The 17,173-nt window shown below is 34.3% G+C and overlaps 1 protein-coding gene across 3 annotated transcripts in view; it reads left to right on the forward strand.

Annotated features, from left to right (window-relative positions):
- Positions 1-16,537, forward strand: part of LOC146529000 (kinesin-like protein CG14535) — a 311,360-nt gene extending 294,823 nt beyond the window's left edge. For all 3 annotated transcript variants that reach the window (XM_085203831.1, XM_085203832.1, XM_085203833.1), the window contains 5 exons: positions 4,980-5,183; positions 9,700-9,793; positions 11,547-11,744; positions 12,303-12,518; positions 12,972-16,537. In XM_085203831.1, coding sequence (XP_085059957.1) covers positions 4,980-5,183; positions 9,700-9,793; positions 11,547-11,744; positions 12,303-12,518; positions 12,972-15,652 — 3,393 coding nt within the window. In that variant the 3' untranslated portion in view covers positions 15,653-16,537. The remainder of the gene's footprint in view (positions 1-4,979; positions 5,184-9,699; positions 9,794-11,546; positions 11,745-12,302; positions 12,519-12,971) is intronic.
- The last annotated feature ends 636 nt before the right edge of the window (positions 16,538-17,173 follow it).

The raw sequence follows: 17,173 nt of genomic DNA on the forward strand, positions 1-17,173 counted from the left end.
ACGATTTAACGTATTTTACCTATTTCATCATTTTCATTGGCATTTACTAATACATCTCTGTGTTATACGTGCATACATATATCTAGTATGTAGTTCAAAATGAACTGACCGACATTAACTCATCCAGATCAATTGACGTAATAGCCGTCATTTGCATAACATCTGCCTTACCACGATAGCCTCTATTAGGAAACCTGGCCCTGGGGTGCAATCCTTATTAATCCTACAATCTTTAAGGATTGATACGCAACGTAATAGGTTCGATTCCCACCCGAGGAAGTAAAATGTTTTATTTATTTATTTATTTATATTTTATTAGGGAAACAAACAGAAATATAAAATTCACAAACATTACAGATTTCAAAAATAGCACACAATCCAATTAAGTTTCCACATTAAAAAATTACAGACACAATACAATATTTTCATTCTGCTCTAGTAACGAGGCAAAGCGTGTCGTTGAATTCCGCTGTTTAATACGTAATGTCTGTAGTATTGGGCGCACAGTAGAGAACAGTAGTGTCTTAATGGGAACGGACTGTCTTAACATCAGGTTCCGAAGTTCCCTTTGTCTATCCCATGTGTGAGATGCAGCTTGAAATTAAAACAAAAGAAGCTCCTTTTAAATATTCATACAACAAACTTACTAAACCTCACATAATATGTCTTGTCATATATTGTCTTGCGCATGACAAAATTCTCATCTTAACACAAAATGCCTTTTTCTATTTTCTCTTTTTCCACCGGACTAAAGGCTTATTCAAACTATGAAACAAAACGGTGCCCTACGTGCCATGTTTTCGTCTTTGATGTACAAAGACATACATACAGACATACATACATACAGACAACAGACTATGTTTATAATTCAGTGGGAGCATTCACAAATTAGCGAGACGACTTGTAATTATGTAATGGTATTCTAATGGAAGCGTAGCTGCTGTGGCTTATCAGCCCTGTTTAACTATTAGCTGATTGCTCAGGAAATTTTGAATAACCAGTTTTTTATTGTACTAAAAAATATTTTTTTAATTTATTAGTTTCTTTGATGGGATTTGTATCGGCACTTTTTGGATTGCTTGTTTGAACTTTAGTTTATACTACTTTAGTAGTTACTTTACTAAAGGTAACAAACATTCTCATATGTTTAAATTAAGCTACGATTTTATTTCTATAAAACCACAACGTTTTATAAAAATTTATAAAATAATTTAAAGACAAATTATTATTATTATTTTTTTTACTCAAAAATTTTCAGAAACATCTATAAAATACGGTTCTACCATTCGACTTGGGATTAACAGATTCGAGGTGTGAAACAGGTAGTCTGAGCACTAACTCTACTTGCTTAAAGAATTAAATTTAACTTAACTTTCAATTTACTAATGAAACTTATGATTAACACATATTTTAATGCTACAAATATATAAAAGATAAATATTCTTAAAGACTTACATTTCCTTCCTAAAAAAACTTTTAAAAAAGGCTAGCGAAGTTTCAATATTGTTTTATTTTAATATACTAAAATAAAAAGCACAGCGAGGCCACATATATTAACAATAACGCTAGTGTAGTACAGTGTTGGGTTCCAGTAATTGGGTCAACAAGCAAACGGAATAAGTTTTGCCGCTCGCGGCGTACGCGTTAACATATCGTAAAATATTATCAAGCTGATGAAAATTAAATTTTCTATATACCTACTAGATATATTAGTTCGACAGAACTTTATTAGATTTTATAAATATTTTTTTAATTCTATACTTGCTTTAGAAAGAATGTGTGATAAATAATATGTACTTGAAAAAATCCTTAAAAACCACAATTTTCTATACCAAATGCTACTCGTACAAATGCTTTAGAATGTATTGAGGCCTATAAATTATAGATATGAGCCTTAGCTCGACTAGTAACGCCTGAAGAGTTTTATTATTCAGTTCCGTTCCCGTCATTAGACCAACTCATTGTGTGTAGAGCAGCGTAAGTTAACGCCGCGCTTTGCCTCGTTACCAGAGCGAGAAAATGAAAATATTAAATATATCACGAAAATAAGTGATATCAGTTTCTTAGATTTTGTTCCATCATTAAACACATAACGGGTAGAAATGGGCAGCAAACGGAGAAAGTCATATTTCTAGATTAAGGCCCCTACAATAAAAAAAAATCATCCAAATATAATATAATAAAATATTATAAAATAACTCATATTAACCTAAATAAGTTACCATATTTCACAACTAACAAGAACCTCCCCACACAGCACCTAATTCAAAGAGACAACGAGTAATTAATTCCCATCTAATTACAAAGTGATTTGTGAGACACGTCTTAGAAATTACATACTATAACGTATACTGAAACTACTTTAGAAGATTACTAATGAAACTACGTGATGTCGTTTAAATTGAGGCTTAGGCACTTTAGATTTTATCACCTGAACTTGGCAGGTAGTAAATTTTCCTTTTTTTGTCTATAATGCCGGAACTTATGCTCTATGAGCATATCGAAATAATTCAAATCCTTATTGTTATTCTTATGGTAATTGATTTTTAAATGCCGTACATTTTGATTGTTTTTGTAAACTTAAAAATAAGAACTCAAGCGACTCATTGACTTTCAATCTCACCTTTTGCAAAGCTGTTGCAGCGTACCGGCACAGTGTGTGTGCGTGTGTATATAAACGACAGTTGTGTTAACAATTTTATTAACAACTAGCGGCCCGCCTACGGCTTCGCCTGCGAGAACTACGTTATTGTTAATTTCTGTCTCCATGAGTACCTACGTCCTATAAGTGACATCCATGCAAAATTTGAGACTTCTAGCATTTGTAGTAAAGAAGTTTCATACAAACTTTCAACCCCAAAAACAACTCCTTAGAAGTCGAATATTGCAAATTCCCGTCTTAGCGAGCACCTACGTCCTATAAATAACTCCTATGCAAAATTTGAGATTCCTAGCACTTGTAGTTTCTGAGATTTTGTGATGAGTGAGTGACCTTTCAATTTTATATATATAGAATAGCGGCCAGCTCGCGGTTTCACCCGCGTGAACTATTTTATTATTAATTTCTGTCTCCATGGCTACGTCCTAGTGATGTCTATGCAAAATTTGAGACTCCTAGCATTTGTAGTAACGAAGTTTCATACAAATTTTCGACCCCAAAAACAACCCCTTAGAAGTCGAATATTACAAATTCCCGTCTTAGCGAGCACCTACGTCCTATAAGTAACTCCTATGCAAAATTTGAGATTCCTAGCACTTGTAGTTTCTGAGATTTCGTGATGAGTGAGTGACCTTTCGATTTTATATATATAGATAAAGCGAGGCGTTGAATTCCAACGGTAGACACGCAGTGTCTTGAAAATTAAACGAAAAGCGGAGAGTTTTACAGCTAGGTTCCCTCACCCTACTGTATGTGGGATACAATGAAGGTAAAAAATATTATTTTTAAATCCTGATCGTATCTTTTTGATATAACATATAGAAAAGGTGGCCTGCTTATGTCAGTGAATGAGGAATTACAAAATGTCGGCTATCAGATTAGTCCGGACTTAATCGTCGTCAGAGCAAGATTATGATCTTTAATCTCAGAACATTTTCTTGAAAATACAAAAAATAGAATCAATTGGTCCAGTTTATTTGTTATAACAGCTTCACGCTTTATCCCGTACACAGCAGGGTAGGCAGAGGGAACCTAGTCTTAAGACATGCCGTTCCCCATTTTCTGCCAAATTCAACAGGCATTGCTTTTTGAGTGGCGGAAGTGAACAATGCATTTTGCCTCGACACCAGAGCGAAGAAATAAAAATATAAATATATGTTTAATTTCCTCGAGTGGGGATCGAACCCACAACCAGCCGCATTTACAGTTACATACAAGTGCCCGTGCGCACATTCTTTTTTATTTTATTTATGAAATATAATATTGTCTAACTGATACGTGACTATTGAACAAATTGACAAACTGTAAAAATTCAATAAAAGAAGTAAAAGACAATTATTATTTAGAAAATCCTTTGAGACCAGTTAAAGAAAAGACAATTTAAAAATACATATACAGGTAAACCAAATCCCCACTGTCTTCCACAGATCTTAACCAAATATCGGTCGGTACGTAACTGTGTTTAACGAAGCATCACAAACTCGGCTTTGAAGTGAATCCACGCTCGTTTTCCGTACAACATGGAATATAGCAATAGTATGTTCGTATATATTTGTTCTTTTTTGTATACTGTTGTTTGTTTATAGTTACATCCTATAGAAGTGTACGAAGAGGGAACCTAGTGGGGAAGTAGATAGAGTTTCGAGACATTGTTGAGTGCGGAACTCAACGCCGCGCTTTATCTTATTCGAGAGCGGAGAAATGCAAATAATATATTTCTCTGAGTGAGCATCTCGAACCCACAGCCGTTTCGATATGCTTTACAGTCAAACGCTAGTTGGTGCCGCGTCTGTGTCCAATTTTCATAAAAGCTTCATAACTTGTTGTTTAATTAATAAGTGCTTTGCCAACGTTTACAGACTCGTTACCAGTAGCATCATGTTTGTTCTAAATATTCAGGACTTTCTCAGTATAATTAAGATGGGGAGAAACTCGATTCTGCTAAGCATAATAGTTGTATGAGATATTACAACTAATAACATTTTTATCACTATGAAAGGTCTTAAAAAAACAAAAAAAGTAAAATTCAATAGCAGTTACATAAACAATCATGAAATTATAAATTCAACTTATATTCTAAATACAACTTACATTTTTTATCCCGTACACCAAGGTAGGTGGAGGGAACCTCGGAACCTACAGTTAAGACTCTTCCATTCCCCACTTTCCAGCCGCAGTAGCAAGAAAATTAAAATATTGAATATTTCCCCGAGTGAGAATCGAGCCGACAACCACCGCTTGTGACCCTGCACCAAGACCAGCCTCAACTTATATTTTCAAGTAAAAAAAAATAACTAATATGTAAAAATCTTTGTTCCAGGTCAAAGTAATGCTCCGAGTAGGTGCAACCGGCGAAGGTCCTTTCACGAGTGGTACACAAACGTTCTCTCTGGACAAACGCAAGAAACAGGTGACTCTCTGTGAGACAGTCCCAGCCGCTAGCGCTCCAGAAGACAGGAAAGTGGGTGTGGCCGCACCTAAGATGTTCGCGTTCGATGCTATATTCTCACAGGATGATCCTCAGGTATATATTTTTTTTAACTTGAGTCTGTATTCTGTATATGGCATAGTGAGAAGAGGGAACCTAGTGACAATACACTCTGTTTCTTACATTCCAACCAATTTTTCAAATCATTGCGTACAAATACAATAATTATTATACATATTAATAATTATAATAATGGATACATAGAATCAATTAACGTGATATTATAATATAGCTTTTCTCGATAAAGATGAGACTGAGATTAGCGGGTGCAATTAAACAAACTAGTTAGATTTATATAATAATTTAAATATTCTAATGTTATTCTCTCAAAAGCTTTCAATGTTCTGAAATTCGATACATAACTGTTAAATATTTGCCCAATATTTAATATGCTAACCGAACACCAGACTGTGCAAGCAAGTAAACTTAAATTAACGTGAAATCGTGTGTAGAGTCATCGGATATTCCGGAGACACGCCCGCGTCTTAGAAACTCTAACGTCGAAAGAAAAATAGAGAACTTGTTTGGGAGAAAGGTTTTTATCGACGCTGACGTCTGATGCTGAGGTTTAGATGTGTTTTAATTTTAAAACATTACAATACATCTTTAATATTAAAAATGCAATTGTATGTTTGTTTGTTGCGCTTTTACACGACAACCCGTACCTATTGATGAAAATAAACTAATTAAACCATGTTGATTTCCAACTATTTGTGAGCTAAGTCACTTTCAGTCAAAGGTACGCAGAGTCTCTTACATAGATATGGATTGATTGATTGATTCAAAAAATAAAAAAAGACTTTTTAATAAAAATTTAATTTTACTCTATAATTTTATTTAAATCTCAAAAAAAAATCTAATCGTTAATGTTATTTACGGGAAAAACCTTAAACCAAAAAAATATTATAATTACAGAACAGAAATTCATATCATACAAACCCTTACAAAAATGTTGACACATTTCCTTTTTTTCTTTCATTATTAGGTGAGCAATATAAAATTTTCACAAAACTCCACATGGAACCTAAAAGAGTTATTCATAAACCTTCCTAAAAATATTATAATATGGGATACGAAAACATTTTTAAACGTTACGGCGCGGTATTCAACAATTTTCTAACTTGCCTCGTTCGCTGTCGCGATGCTCCATACTCCTGATATTCGAGCACATTTTTCCTCGAATTTCATATGTTTAAATTGTTAAAAGGCTGCGCTACGTTCGAATATCACCAACTACGTAGTAAAATTTCACATTTTGCAAGTACATTAAAAGTTTAAAATATTTGGCAAAGTTTGCATTCGACACAAAGTTTTGTTGCTTATAGAATTGTTTTGTAACATCTGCTTGCTTTATGTAGCGATTTAAAAAGATTTTGAAAAGTATTATGTAAGGTTGTCTCTTAAATATATCAATTTAAATGACATACGACGAATTTAATTCTTCATATAGCACATTATACGGGGGCTATAAACTCCAGTCTTTATTTTCGAATTAGAATACTGGGCGCTAATTAAACGTAACCCAACGCATATTACCTATATTTGAAGTCAATCGTGGCACAGAGACACAAGTGACAAGTGTGAGTGAAGTGTATACTGTAAATTTGACAAGTTGACTTTGATTCTTACCCGAGGAAACAATTTATTTATTATTTCCATTTCCTCGCTCTGGTAGCAAGACAAATTGCGGCGTTTAGTTCCACCATTCAACACGCAAAAAAATCATTACTTAACTAAAAGTTAAAAAGGTAATCCTCTTTAAACTCATATACCACTCTAAAATTTAGCTTAAAACGTTAATTTATCTTAAATTGACTGTACAGTGATCTAACAAGGCTATTTACGCACATTTAGCGCACTAAATCACTACAATCCGACGTCATTAATACCGCGTAATCTCTCCGTGCTGTACGTTACATACACTTGGTAAACTTTAAATTATTGCCTGATAATTATTTTCTGTATGTTTGAATTAATTGCATTTGTATTTACTTAGAGGGTCATGGTGTGAGGAAGAAACGGTGGTTGTGGATTTGGTCTCGCTAAATGTTTTATTAAAAGTTTTTTTTTATTAGATTGCAACACTAAATTATTAAATATATTTTATAATTTGAAATATGATTTCATGAAACTAAGATAAATCATCAACTTTTAGTGTTTTTGTTTCGTTGTTTTTTTATTACAAATTCAGATTTAAAAGAGCCATATCACTAAAAGAAATTCAAAAACGGATTTGTTTGAAATACTAAATCTAGGTTTACATCTAGATAGACCTATATATACAGCTAGGTTTATATCTAGATACAGTATAACTCGGCGGTCGGCTGACGGCGGCTTAGGGGCTTATACGCACCGCTTGCCCGCCAACGGACTGCTCGTGATTGTAATGAAATTTAGCTTTGAGTGAATATTCGTAAATGAAAACAACAAAAATTTACTATTGTTCTTTGTGAATACAGCGATAAGCAAATTACGGTTGGAAATATCATGAACATGGCGGACGCCAAATTTACTTTTGGTAGCTTAGTTAGCATTCACATTTTTGTTTGTGGTTCGAATTGGGATGTTCTGAAAGCGAATGAAAATTTGTTGAAAGAAACAATTGGGTTTTAGAAATTAGAATATTAGAATTTTGGTTTGTAGATTTGTGTACTTATGCTTCTAGAATATATTTCGGTTTTGTGTTTTTATTTTATTTTAGATTTATATTTTTTTAAAAATATATTTCCGTCCATTCAGTAGTTTTAGTATGAAAGTAGGAGAAATATTCATTCTCACAAACTTTCACAAATATTAGTAAGATATGTAAAAAAAAATAAACCAACTATTATCTTCAAAATTAAAATTACCTTCAATTTATCTAATTTATTTTTTAAAAAATTGACCCTCTAGACATAGATTTAAGTATATTATTGCAATACCCACAAAATAATTTCATAATAAGTTAATTATTTACAGTAATAACCATTTCAATAAAATCATATGGCTATATACCGTTCCTACGTAAAACAATAGAAATACAAAATTGTGACCCGTAAAGGGTTTTACGGGGTCGTTTGTATAATACTGATTGTTACGATAATTTGATAAACTACCCCCGGTATTAATTCTAAACGACCCCGGCCAGGGGCTGAGGGGTGCTCATTAAAATTTTCACTCAAAACAATCTCAATATTTTCGTACCTTATAACAAAGTCCCACGTAGAGTGGACTTTGTGTATTTGCATGAAATTAACATTGAATTAGGTTAATGAATCGGATGGATGTATATTTTTTTAGCTTCATTTTTTTTTCTTTTTTTTATTAAAAAAAATGTTTAATTTAATGTGAAAATATATTTTAATATATATATAATTTAATATTATAATATAATTTTAATATATATTTGACATTTAAGTAAATTATTATATTAAACTTTAAGTGAAGGAATTTAGTGGCTACTTGCCTACTATATACCATACCTATATATTTTTTTCCATTAAGAGATGAAATTGAATAGCATATTAAAATGTCGTTACTTCGAATATTGTTTATAATAATAAATATTTAAAATTATTTGCTTAGTAGATAGGTATATCAGTATGAATAAAATATATAATTTTAGTTAAAAACTTCTATTTGTCATAAGAAAACAATTAATTTAAATTTTAATAACCACAAATTATTTAAATACCTACGACCAGAATACAACGAGGAGGACTTTTGACAACAAACTAAGTAAAAGAAACAAGAAACTTAATAAAGATATTAACTTAATATTTACAAAAGTCACTTCCACATAATGGATGTTATAACGTGCGCCCTACAATGTAATCTGGGCGCTTAAGCGTAAGTCCATTTAATTATCTGGCAAGCCTCGGCGTAAAGAAAACAGTGGAACACGGTAAAACCCTAACTTCGCTCTTAAGTACGAGATTTGCTTGAATTATTCAAAGCATTATGTTCAGCATACGGTAGTTCAGCTTTATTGCAGCAGTGTCAAGCGAAATCTAAAATATTGACTGTAATATATTAAATATATACATATTTAATAATTAATCCAGCGTTTAGTTCCGCCACTCAACACACATAGCGTCGTAAAATTCGGGAAGTGGAGAACGAAATGTCTTAACACTAAGTTCTCTCTGCCTGCTATATGCGCGTTACAACGTGATGCTGGTTTGACTTGATTTAATAATTAATTTATAATATTTTTTATCTGGAAGTATCTCCAGCAGAGAACAGGTGAAAATGGACTACTTATAATATTCAATTTTTTATCTACTATCGTTTTCAGGGTTTTTCAGGGTCAAGAAAACAGTTTAACACACCATTCTCTCGTCTATTTACATTACAATCATAAATTTCATTAACTACAGTGCCCTTCGAGCGAGAACAGTAGAATTTGCATAACTACTACTATAACGACTCAGGAAAGCTTTTTAACAAAAAAATCTATGCAACTTTGAATCACTCGTAACATAGCAAAATGTTAATGTAAATTTTATGTACTCGTATTAATATATGTATGAAACTTTATTAAATTTATTATTCATTAAAACCTTTGTTTCAGACTGAAATCTGCTCGAGCGCTTTGACCGACGTTATTCACGCGGTCATCAACGGCACCGACGGTTGCCTCTTTTGCTTCGGACATGCAGGACTAGGTATTGTGTGTTTTAATTTTAACCATTTTTGTGTAATTTATTTGTGTTAAAACAACCGACAAACATCCCGACAACTAAATATTTTTGTTATATATCTTTTCATATAATATTACTACCAAAATTTGATATAAAACTATCTTTTTACTACATTTTATAACATTTCTAAAGTATTTAAGCTTCACCATGTATCCATACGTGCAAACTAATAAGTTAGTCCGTAGTAGAAGCTGTGTTGCTTACCTTTCGCTTAGGTTACATATTAAAGGAACTTTACGATTCTATTCACCTCGACGTATAGCGACGAGCCAACTATTCACCTGGAAGCATTCTCTAGCATCTTATGCATGTCTATATCCACCTTTATAATAGACGCGCGAAGATACCTGAGTCAACAAAAAAAACTGTAACAGCTATATGAAAGTTTTTATCAGTTTCACGCTGTATCCCGCACACAGCATGGTAGGCAGAGGGAACCTAGTGTTAATACACTCCGTTTCCTACTTACCGGTGAATTCTATAGACGTTGAGTGTTGAGTGGCGGAACTCAACACCGCGCTTTGCATAATCACCAGAAGAAGAAGAAATGGAAATATACTCGTACATTTAAATAAACATTTAATTTCCTCGACTCGAACCCACAACCAGTTGCGTTTACAGTCACACTTTGTGCCCCTAGGCCACGACTGGCGGCTCGGAAAGTTAATTAATTAAACTATAATTTTAAAGCGTACACTATGATGCGAACGAACGTTCAATTCCAATGTAAAACAGTCTATATGTATTTAAACTGTTGTACTACAAAGTGTAGGTGCAGAAACTACTGTATTTCGGAAACACTTTAAATATTCAATCGGAGAGCTTGAGTCGCACTGTAAACAGTGCGACTCAAGCTCTCCGATGATCAGTCACTCAGACCTCAATGGGGAACTTATATATACATATATATGTATATGTATGTGCACGTGTATATAGCCAGAATTTGCATCGAAATGCAAAGACGGAAGTTGTTAATTGAAACTTTAATGCATTAGATACGGAATTACGATTCAACTTTTATTAACTAAGTTCCGACATTAATCCTCTTATGCAGCAAATAGATTTAAAGTTTGTGCTTAAACTTTTATTAATAATAAAAAACAGATTTTGTACTTATCTGAATGGTCAAGATAGTTTTGGATTGAAATTCAGATAATAAAATTAAATTGTGCTTTTTAAATTTATTTTGTTTTATCTTTACCGATTCACCACTCCATCCATTTATTCATTTATTAATTTAGCCACTTTTGCCCTACCGTTTTCCGATTTCTACCTTTGCCCAATAATAAATATTTTCCTTCTGAAAATGACGATAGTAACAAAACATAAGACTAGACACATTAAAAATCAAAAACCAAAATATTAAATACTCGAACGCGAAATATTATTAACGAGTTGAGCCATTGTAAGACTTACTCAGCGGGAGGATTAAGGTTTTAAATGCAAATTGAATAAAACCCTCAACTTAGCTCGGAGGGAAGAGGGAAGGCGGCCGCGAGGGAAGCTCGGCTTAACGTATCATCCTGCTTATTTCGATGTCGATAGAGTAATTACAACGTCTTGGTTTGTTCGCGTTTAATGTTATCGTTTAGATGAAATAATTTAGTGATTTAATATACAGTTAGGGATTAAAAATACTTATAATTTTATTAGTAGATATTACTATAATATAAACTTATTTATTATATTGATTTTATCTCTTCATATATTTTCCCAGGCAAATCGTATACAATGTTGGGGCGACCAGATGCACCATCTTCCCTTGGTGCCGTGCCATGTGCAATATCTTGGCTTTTCCGCGGCATCGGAGAGCAACGACACAAGTGTGGCACTCGTTTCTCTGTGAGAGTGTCGGCTGTGGAACTTTGTACTAATACAAATCAAATACGAGATTTGTTGGCACCTTATCATAACGGTAAGATCAGTAATATATGTATTTTTAGAGAACGGATAATAAAATTAAAATAATGAGAGACGAACCAGCGCCTTTTGAAAAGCTTCCATATTTTTTATTATATAATTTACTATAAAGAACGAATAAAGGTATTATTTTGAGATGAAATAAAAATAAAACTTTACATTTTTAATAATAAAACTCAGTTAATCTTCATTATATAATAGGTAGTGGCCGCCCGTAACTTCGTTTGCATATAAAACTTTATGCTTAAAACTGCCTACCATGATGGCCTACTTTCAAATTTCATTTATAGCCTAGATTCTGCCCAGGCCTAGTAGCTATATAACAAGAAAGTTTTAGTCAATACTGTCCATCAGCTTCAAAGATGACGTATAAAAGCAGATAAAAATATTTAATTAATAAATTAAAATCTCAGTTTCTGGATTTATTAATGTTTTAACGTGTAATACAGGCACATTTTTTACTGTTTTATTATATTAATAGATAAATAAATTAACAAAATAATATGTTTTTAGTCTATTTAATATTAAACCATTATTATTTGGATTACAACAGACACAGAGCAATCACCAGGCGTTTACCTTCGGGACGATCCACTCTTCGGCACTCATCTACAAAATCAATCAGAGTTGCGAGTGCACAGTGCTGAAAAAGCAGCGTTTTATCTAGACGCAGCATTGGCCACTCGCGGTACCAGAGAAGAAGGAAAGGATAGCCACCTTCTGTACACATTACATGTATACCAGTACAGTGTTGGAGGAAAAGGGGCTGGTGAGTTATTTTATCGAAATAAATATAATTTTAGCTGAAAAATAGTAGCAGTTACTATTTTTTTTTTCACCCTATGCCCGATGCCCACCCGAGGAAATGAATTATTTTTTATTTAAATATTTATTTAAATTTATTCATTCATTTATTCGCTCTGGTATTAAAGCAAAGCGCGGTGTTGATTTCCGCCACTCAAACCGCAATGCCTCCAGAATTGGCGGAAAATGGGGGACGGAGTGTTAAGACACTAGGTTCCCTCTGCCTACCCTGCTGTGTGCAAAATACAGCATGAAGCTTTATAATAGTGACATTTTCAATCTATCACTTGTTTGTACTGCAATGCTGATTGTACAGCGCCAATGCAATTGAATATTTGATTATTCACGTTCAGGAAAATGTCTAGAGCTTTCTGTGTCGAGACGGACTTAAAATAACAATTCGTTTCTTTATTTACAGTTGCCGGAGGGAGGAGCCGCTTGCACTTGATAGATTTAGGCAATTCTGAACGAGGAAAAACTAACGGCGGAATACCACTATCTGGCTTAGGAAATATATTACTTGCCATTTTTAATGGACAACGTCATTTACCTTATCGAGACCATAACTTAACGCATGTATTAAAAGAATGCTTAGGCTCGTTAACGTGTCATACTGCTATGATAGTACATGTTTCTCCTAATGTACAAAACTATTCAGATACATTAACGACACTGCAGTTGGCTTCGAGAATACATAGATTACGTAGACGAAAAATTAAATATACTTCAAATAACAACGCTGGTTCTGGAGGAAGTTCTGGAGAAGATGCGTCTAAGCCTAGTAGCAGTGAACCTGATCCGTCGAGTAGTGATCTGTCTGCAGATACAGTAATTTATGTAGGTCCTTCAGATGATGCAACTGATGGTGAACACCCACCAGTATATATACCCCACATAAATACAGTTTTAAGTAAAACTTTAAGGGGCTCAGTGGTAGATCAGAAACACAAATCTTCTCTTTCAAAAGTTATAGAAGAGAAAAGTCCTATACATAAACTTCACGCATCACCTAAAGCGTCTCCCATGAAAACTGTAACACAGCCAAATTATACGCCAAAATCTTCACCAGTACATAATATCACATCTAAAGCCACTCCATTAAAAAAACAAAACACAAAACACGGAGAAGAAGTAAAGAGTACGAGTGATGAACAATGGATTGATGGGCCTAGAATATCAAAATCTAAATTAGTGGAAGCGCGACATATTATAAAAGAAACACAAGTAAAAAAGAGAGAAACTTGGATAGATGGCCCAATGCAAGAACCTAAAGCCCCATTACAATTTGAATCTGTGCCAATTCAGCAACCTAATAGTGCAGTACCCCTACAAGTTGGAGTTCTTAATTCATATGGAAACGAGAATATTGGATATGGTTATATGGATAGCCATAAAAAAAATATGATTAAGAAATGGGTCGAAAATCAGACTTCCCAAATTCATAAATCTAAACATAATTCACCAAGTCATAAAGCCCAGCAACCTCAGAAAGAAGGGCCAAGGCTACCTGAAGAAATGGATTCTGCCACACACAGAATGGAAGTTAAAGATGCAACTAGACGTATACACGTAGAAGAATCTACTATAAGAACTGGTTTAAAAGCTGGTTCAAAAGGCATGGCTATAGAGGAAGAAAATGTTGGTCCACCTGATCTTAATTATATTAGAAAACAATCAAGTGCAAAATCATCTATAAAAAATGAAGCGGATGAAGACGATGACAGTGAAGAATTAGCAGAAATTCCTCCTGCCCTACCATTAATACAGCCAAGTAGTCTTAGTAGTAGAGAAGTTTCAATGGAAAGTTTGGATAGCAAATATAAAGAAAGAATGAGAATGGATGATGAGCTTGTTTCAAATCATAGTCGAGATATTGATCCTCATGGAATGAGTAAAGGTCCAGCTGACGATGAAGACGAAATACTAGAAATATTTGAAATCGAAGAACCCTTAGAACCTGTCCCGATGCAGGACTGCTGTCTCCAAGTTACCGAAGAAGATATTGCGCTTTGTATGGGGTACGCAGAAAATCATTTTGAACAATTTGAACACGGCGAGGGTGACGATCACCCACTTAGAATTTTAAGTCAAGAAAATTTAACTGTAGCATCAACTTTTACAGATACTCTATCTTTATATAGTGAAGTTGAAAGACAAATTAGGACAGAGGCATATCTTCGACAAACTATTGGTTTTTATATGAATAATTGTGTAGACCAACCACCAGATTTAAATCCACACGAAAGTTTACCTTCGTCACGCTCACGCTTAGAAGAGTTACTGGGTTTGACTGAATTATATGGATCACGACGCGCGTTGGACAATAGCAACACTCAAGCGTCTAGAATCGCACCGCAATTCCAATCTCTTTCAATGTGCAATGTTAGAGACACTGAAGATTATCATGGCGATGGATCCGTTTACAGTGAACCCGCATATCGGCCTAGTGATAAAATATGTGATAGTTGTAAGCGGTCTATGTCGAGACCAGGTAGTGCTGTAGGTGAATGTGATGCATATCACGACTTAGATGTTACACATAACGATTCATACGGCCCTTTTGAAAGATATCGTTCTAACGATATCACAGATGCCAGAATAGCTTCACTAAGGCATCCTGATGGGGCATCCGATCCGAACTTAAGAGAAGAAAATCGGCTGCCAGGTAGTGGTGCTCCATCCAGTACATTTCGAGACTTAAAATCTAATTTACACCTCGAAGTAACACCGCCCGTTGTGACCACGGAGCCGCGATCCGAAAAATGTGAGAAAGGAGATAAAAACGTGGCAAGAATTGTCGCTGGATGTAAGCCAGATGGATACGATAGCGGACATGAATCGACGCCTAGAACCGGTAAACATAGTCCGGCAGGCACATCCAGAAGAGCTGAATCGGGTTATGATTCTGTTCCGAGAGACTCTGACGCATCATCCCTCGACTCTTACCCAACTAGAAGAGCCGCGGTCGCTAGAGCACACGCAAAAAAGCACACCACAGCCAAATATAAACAACACAGCGATCGGTCATTCTGCTCGTGGCTGAGGAATCCCTTCACTTGCAAATATGCAGATACGGACCCCGAGATTAGTGACTTTTAACAATGAACGAACCTATAAGTTACAAAATTGTACTTATACATAGTGTTAATTCTAAATATATCATTAAGCTACGTTACCGAATTTAATCTGGAGACTGCTTTTGTACTCTAGATGTACTCGTATTTAGACAACAGCTTGGCACTGATCCAACGAGGTTACTTACCACTGTATTTTTCTAAACCTTATGAAGCTTCTAGTTGCTCCGAAATATATTTTTAAAGACGTACTTAGTGAGTTTAAAACGTATAATAAATGTTACGCAACGAACGTTCGACCCAGTTAGTGTTTTGCTCATTTTTTTGTACTTTTATATAAATATATACTTGGATTAGCTTACGATATAAATAGAAACAAGCGAGCGTCTTCCTCCGTCTTCCGTTTGAAATCTTACTGAAGGCACTGCCGTTTCAACTATCCTAACTCTAAATACAATTTTCGGAACTGTTCAATACATTTCGGCCAATCACTTAACTGACTTTTTCATTTGTTATCCTTTACAGGAATAACGGAAGTCAAATTTTTACTGATTTTTTTTTTCATTTTCTAACTTTACCTCATATATAACCTATTAAGTGAATGGATCGAATGTAAAATTTTATATGAATATCAAAAATTATCTAGAAATAAGACTGTTGTGTCATTGGCCATGTTCTAAATAGCTTTAATGTTTTATTATTATGATCAATTTCGATATCGGCGTGTCCGTTTGTAAATAATTCGAATGCAATCACATAAGGCTTTATACGATGTTGGTGAATTTAGTTAACGCTTTATTGTCAATGTTCTGTTATAAACCATTTAATATTATATTAAATATATATATCGTAAATTCTACTATGCGTTCGTATTAGTTTTAAAAATAAAATGTTCGATTTGGACTGATGCTATATTGTTTTTATTTCCTCTTCTATTTCATTGTTTTAGCTTAAAGGCTAAGCAGAGAAACTTACTGTTAAGATATTCCATTGACCGAGCAAGCTCATCAATTCTTGAATTGCATGCTAGATGGCAGAAGTTAACGCTGAGCTTTATATTTTTACCAGAGCGAAAAAATAATAATAATTCCATTCCTCCTAGTGAGAATAGACTCCACAACAGTCGACTTTACACTCAGATGCTGTCCTGCTGCGATGGCACCTTCTAGCTTTCTTCGCATAGAAGAAGAAGCAAAAGGAACCAAGGGACACGCCGCACCAGCATTCGGGTCAATATTTGTGTCAACCCAGCGCTTTGTCCTGTTACCAGAGCGAAGAAACAAAAATAATTCTCCTTATTGGGATTCGACCCGACAACCATCGTGTTTAGAGTCAGACGCTGTAGGGCTGAGCCAATTAACAATTTGTTTTTTTTTAAGGAATGTTAAATGAGCGCAGCATAATAATAATATAAATACTCGTAATAATAATTCATTCCCTCCAGTGGGGATCGAACTCACAACGGTCGCGCTACGGTGCACACTTTTATCCGCCACGACGGACTCCATAATCAATATCTAATCTAATAAGTATATCTCTTCCAAAA

This window comes from Heliconius melpomene, chromosome 19 (genome assembly GCF_056956725.1).
Source record: "Heliconius melpomene rosina isolate 202511_hmr_F chromosome 19, ASM5695672v1, whole genome shotgun sequence".
Lineage (NCBI taxonomy): Eukaryota > Metazoa > Arthropoda > Insecta > Lepidoptera > Nymphalidae > Heliconius > Heliconius melpomene.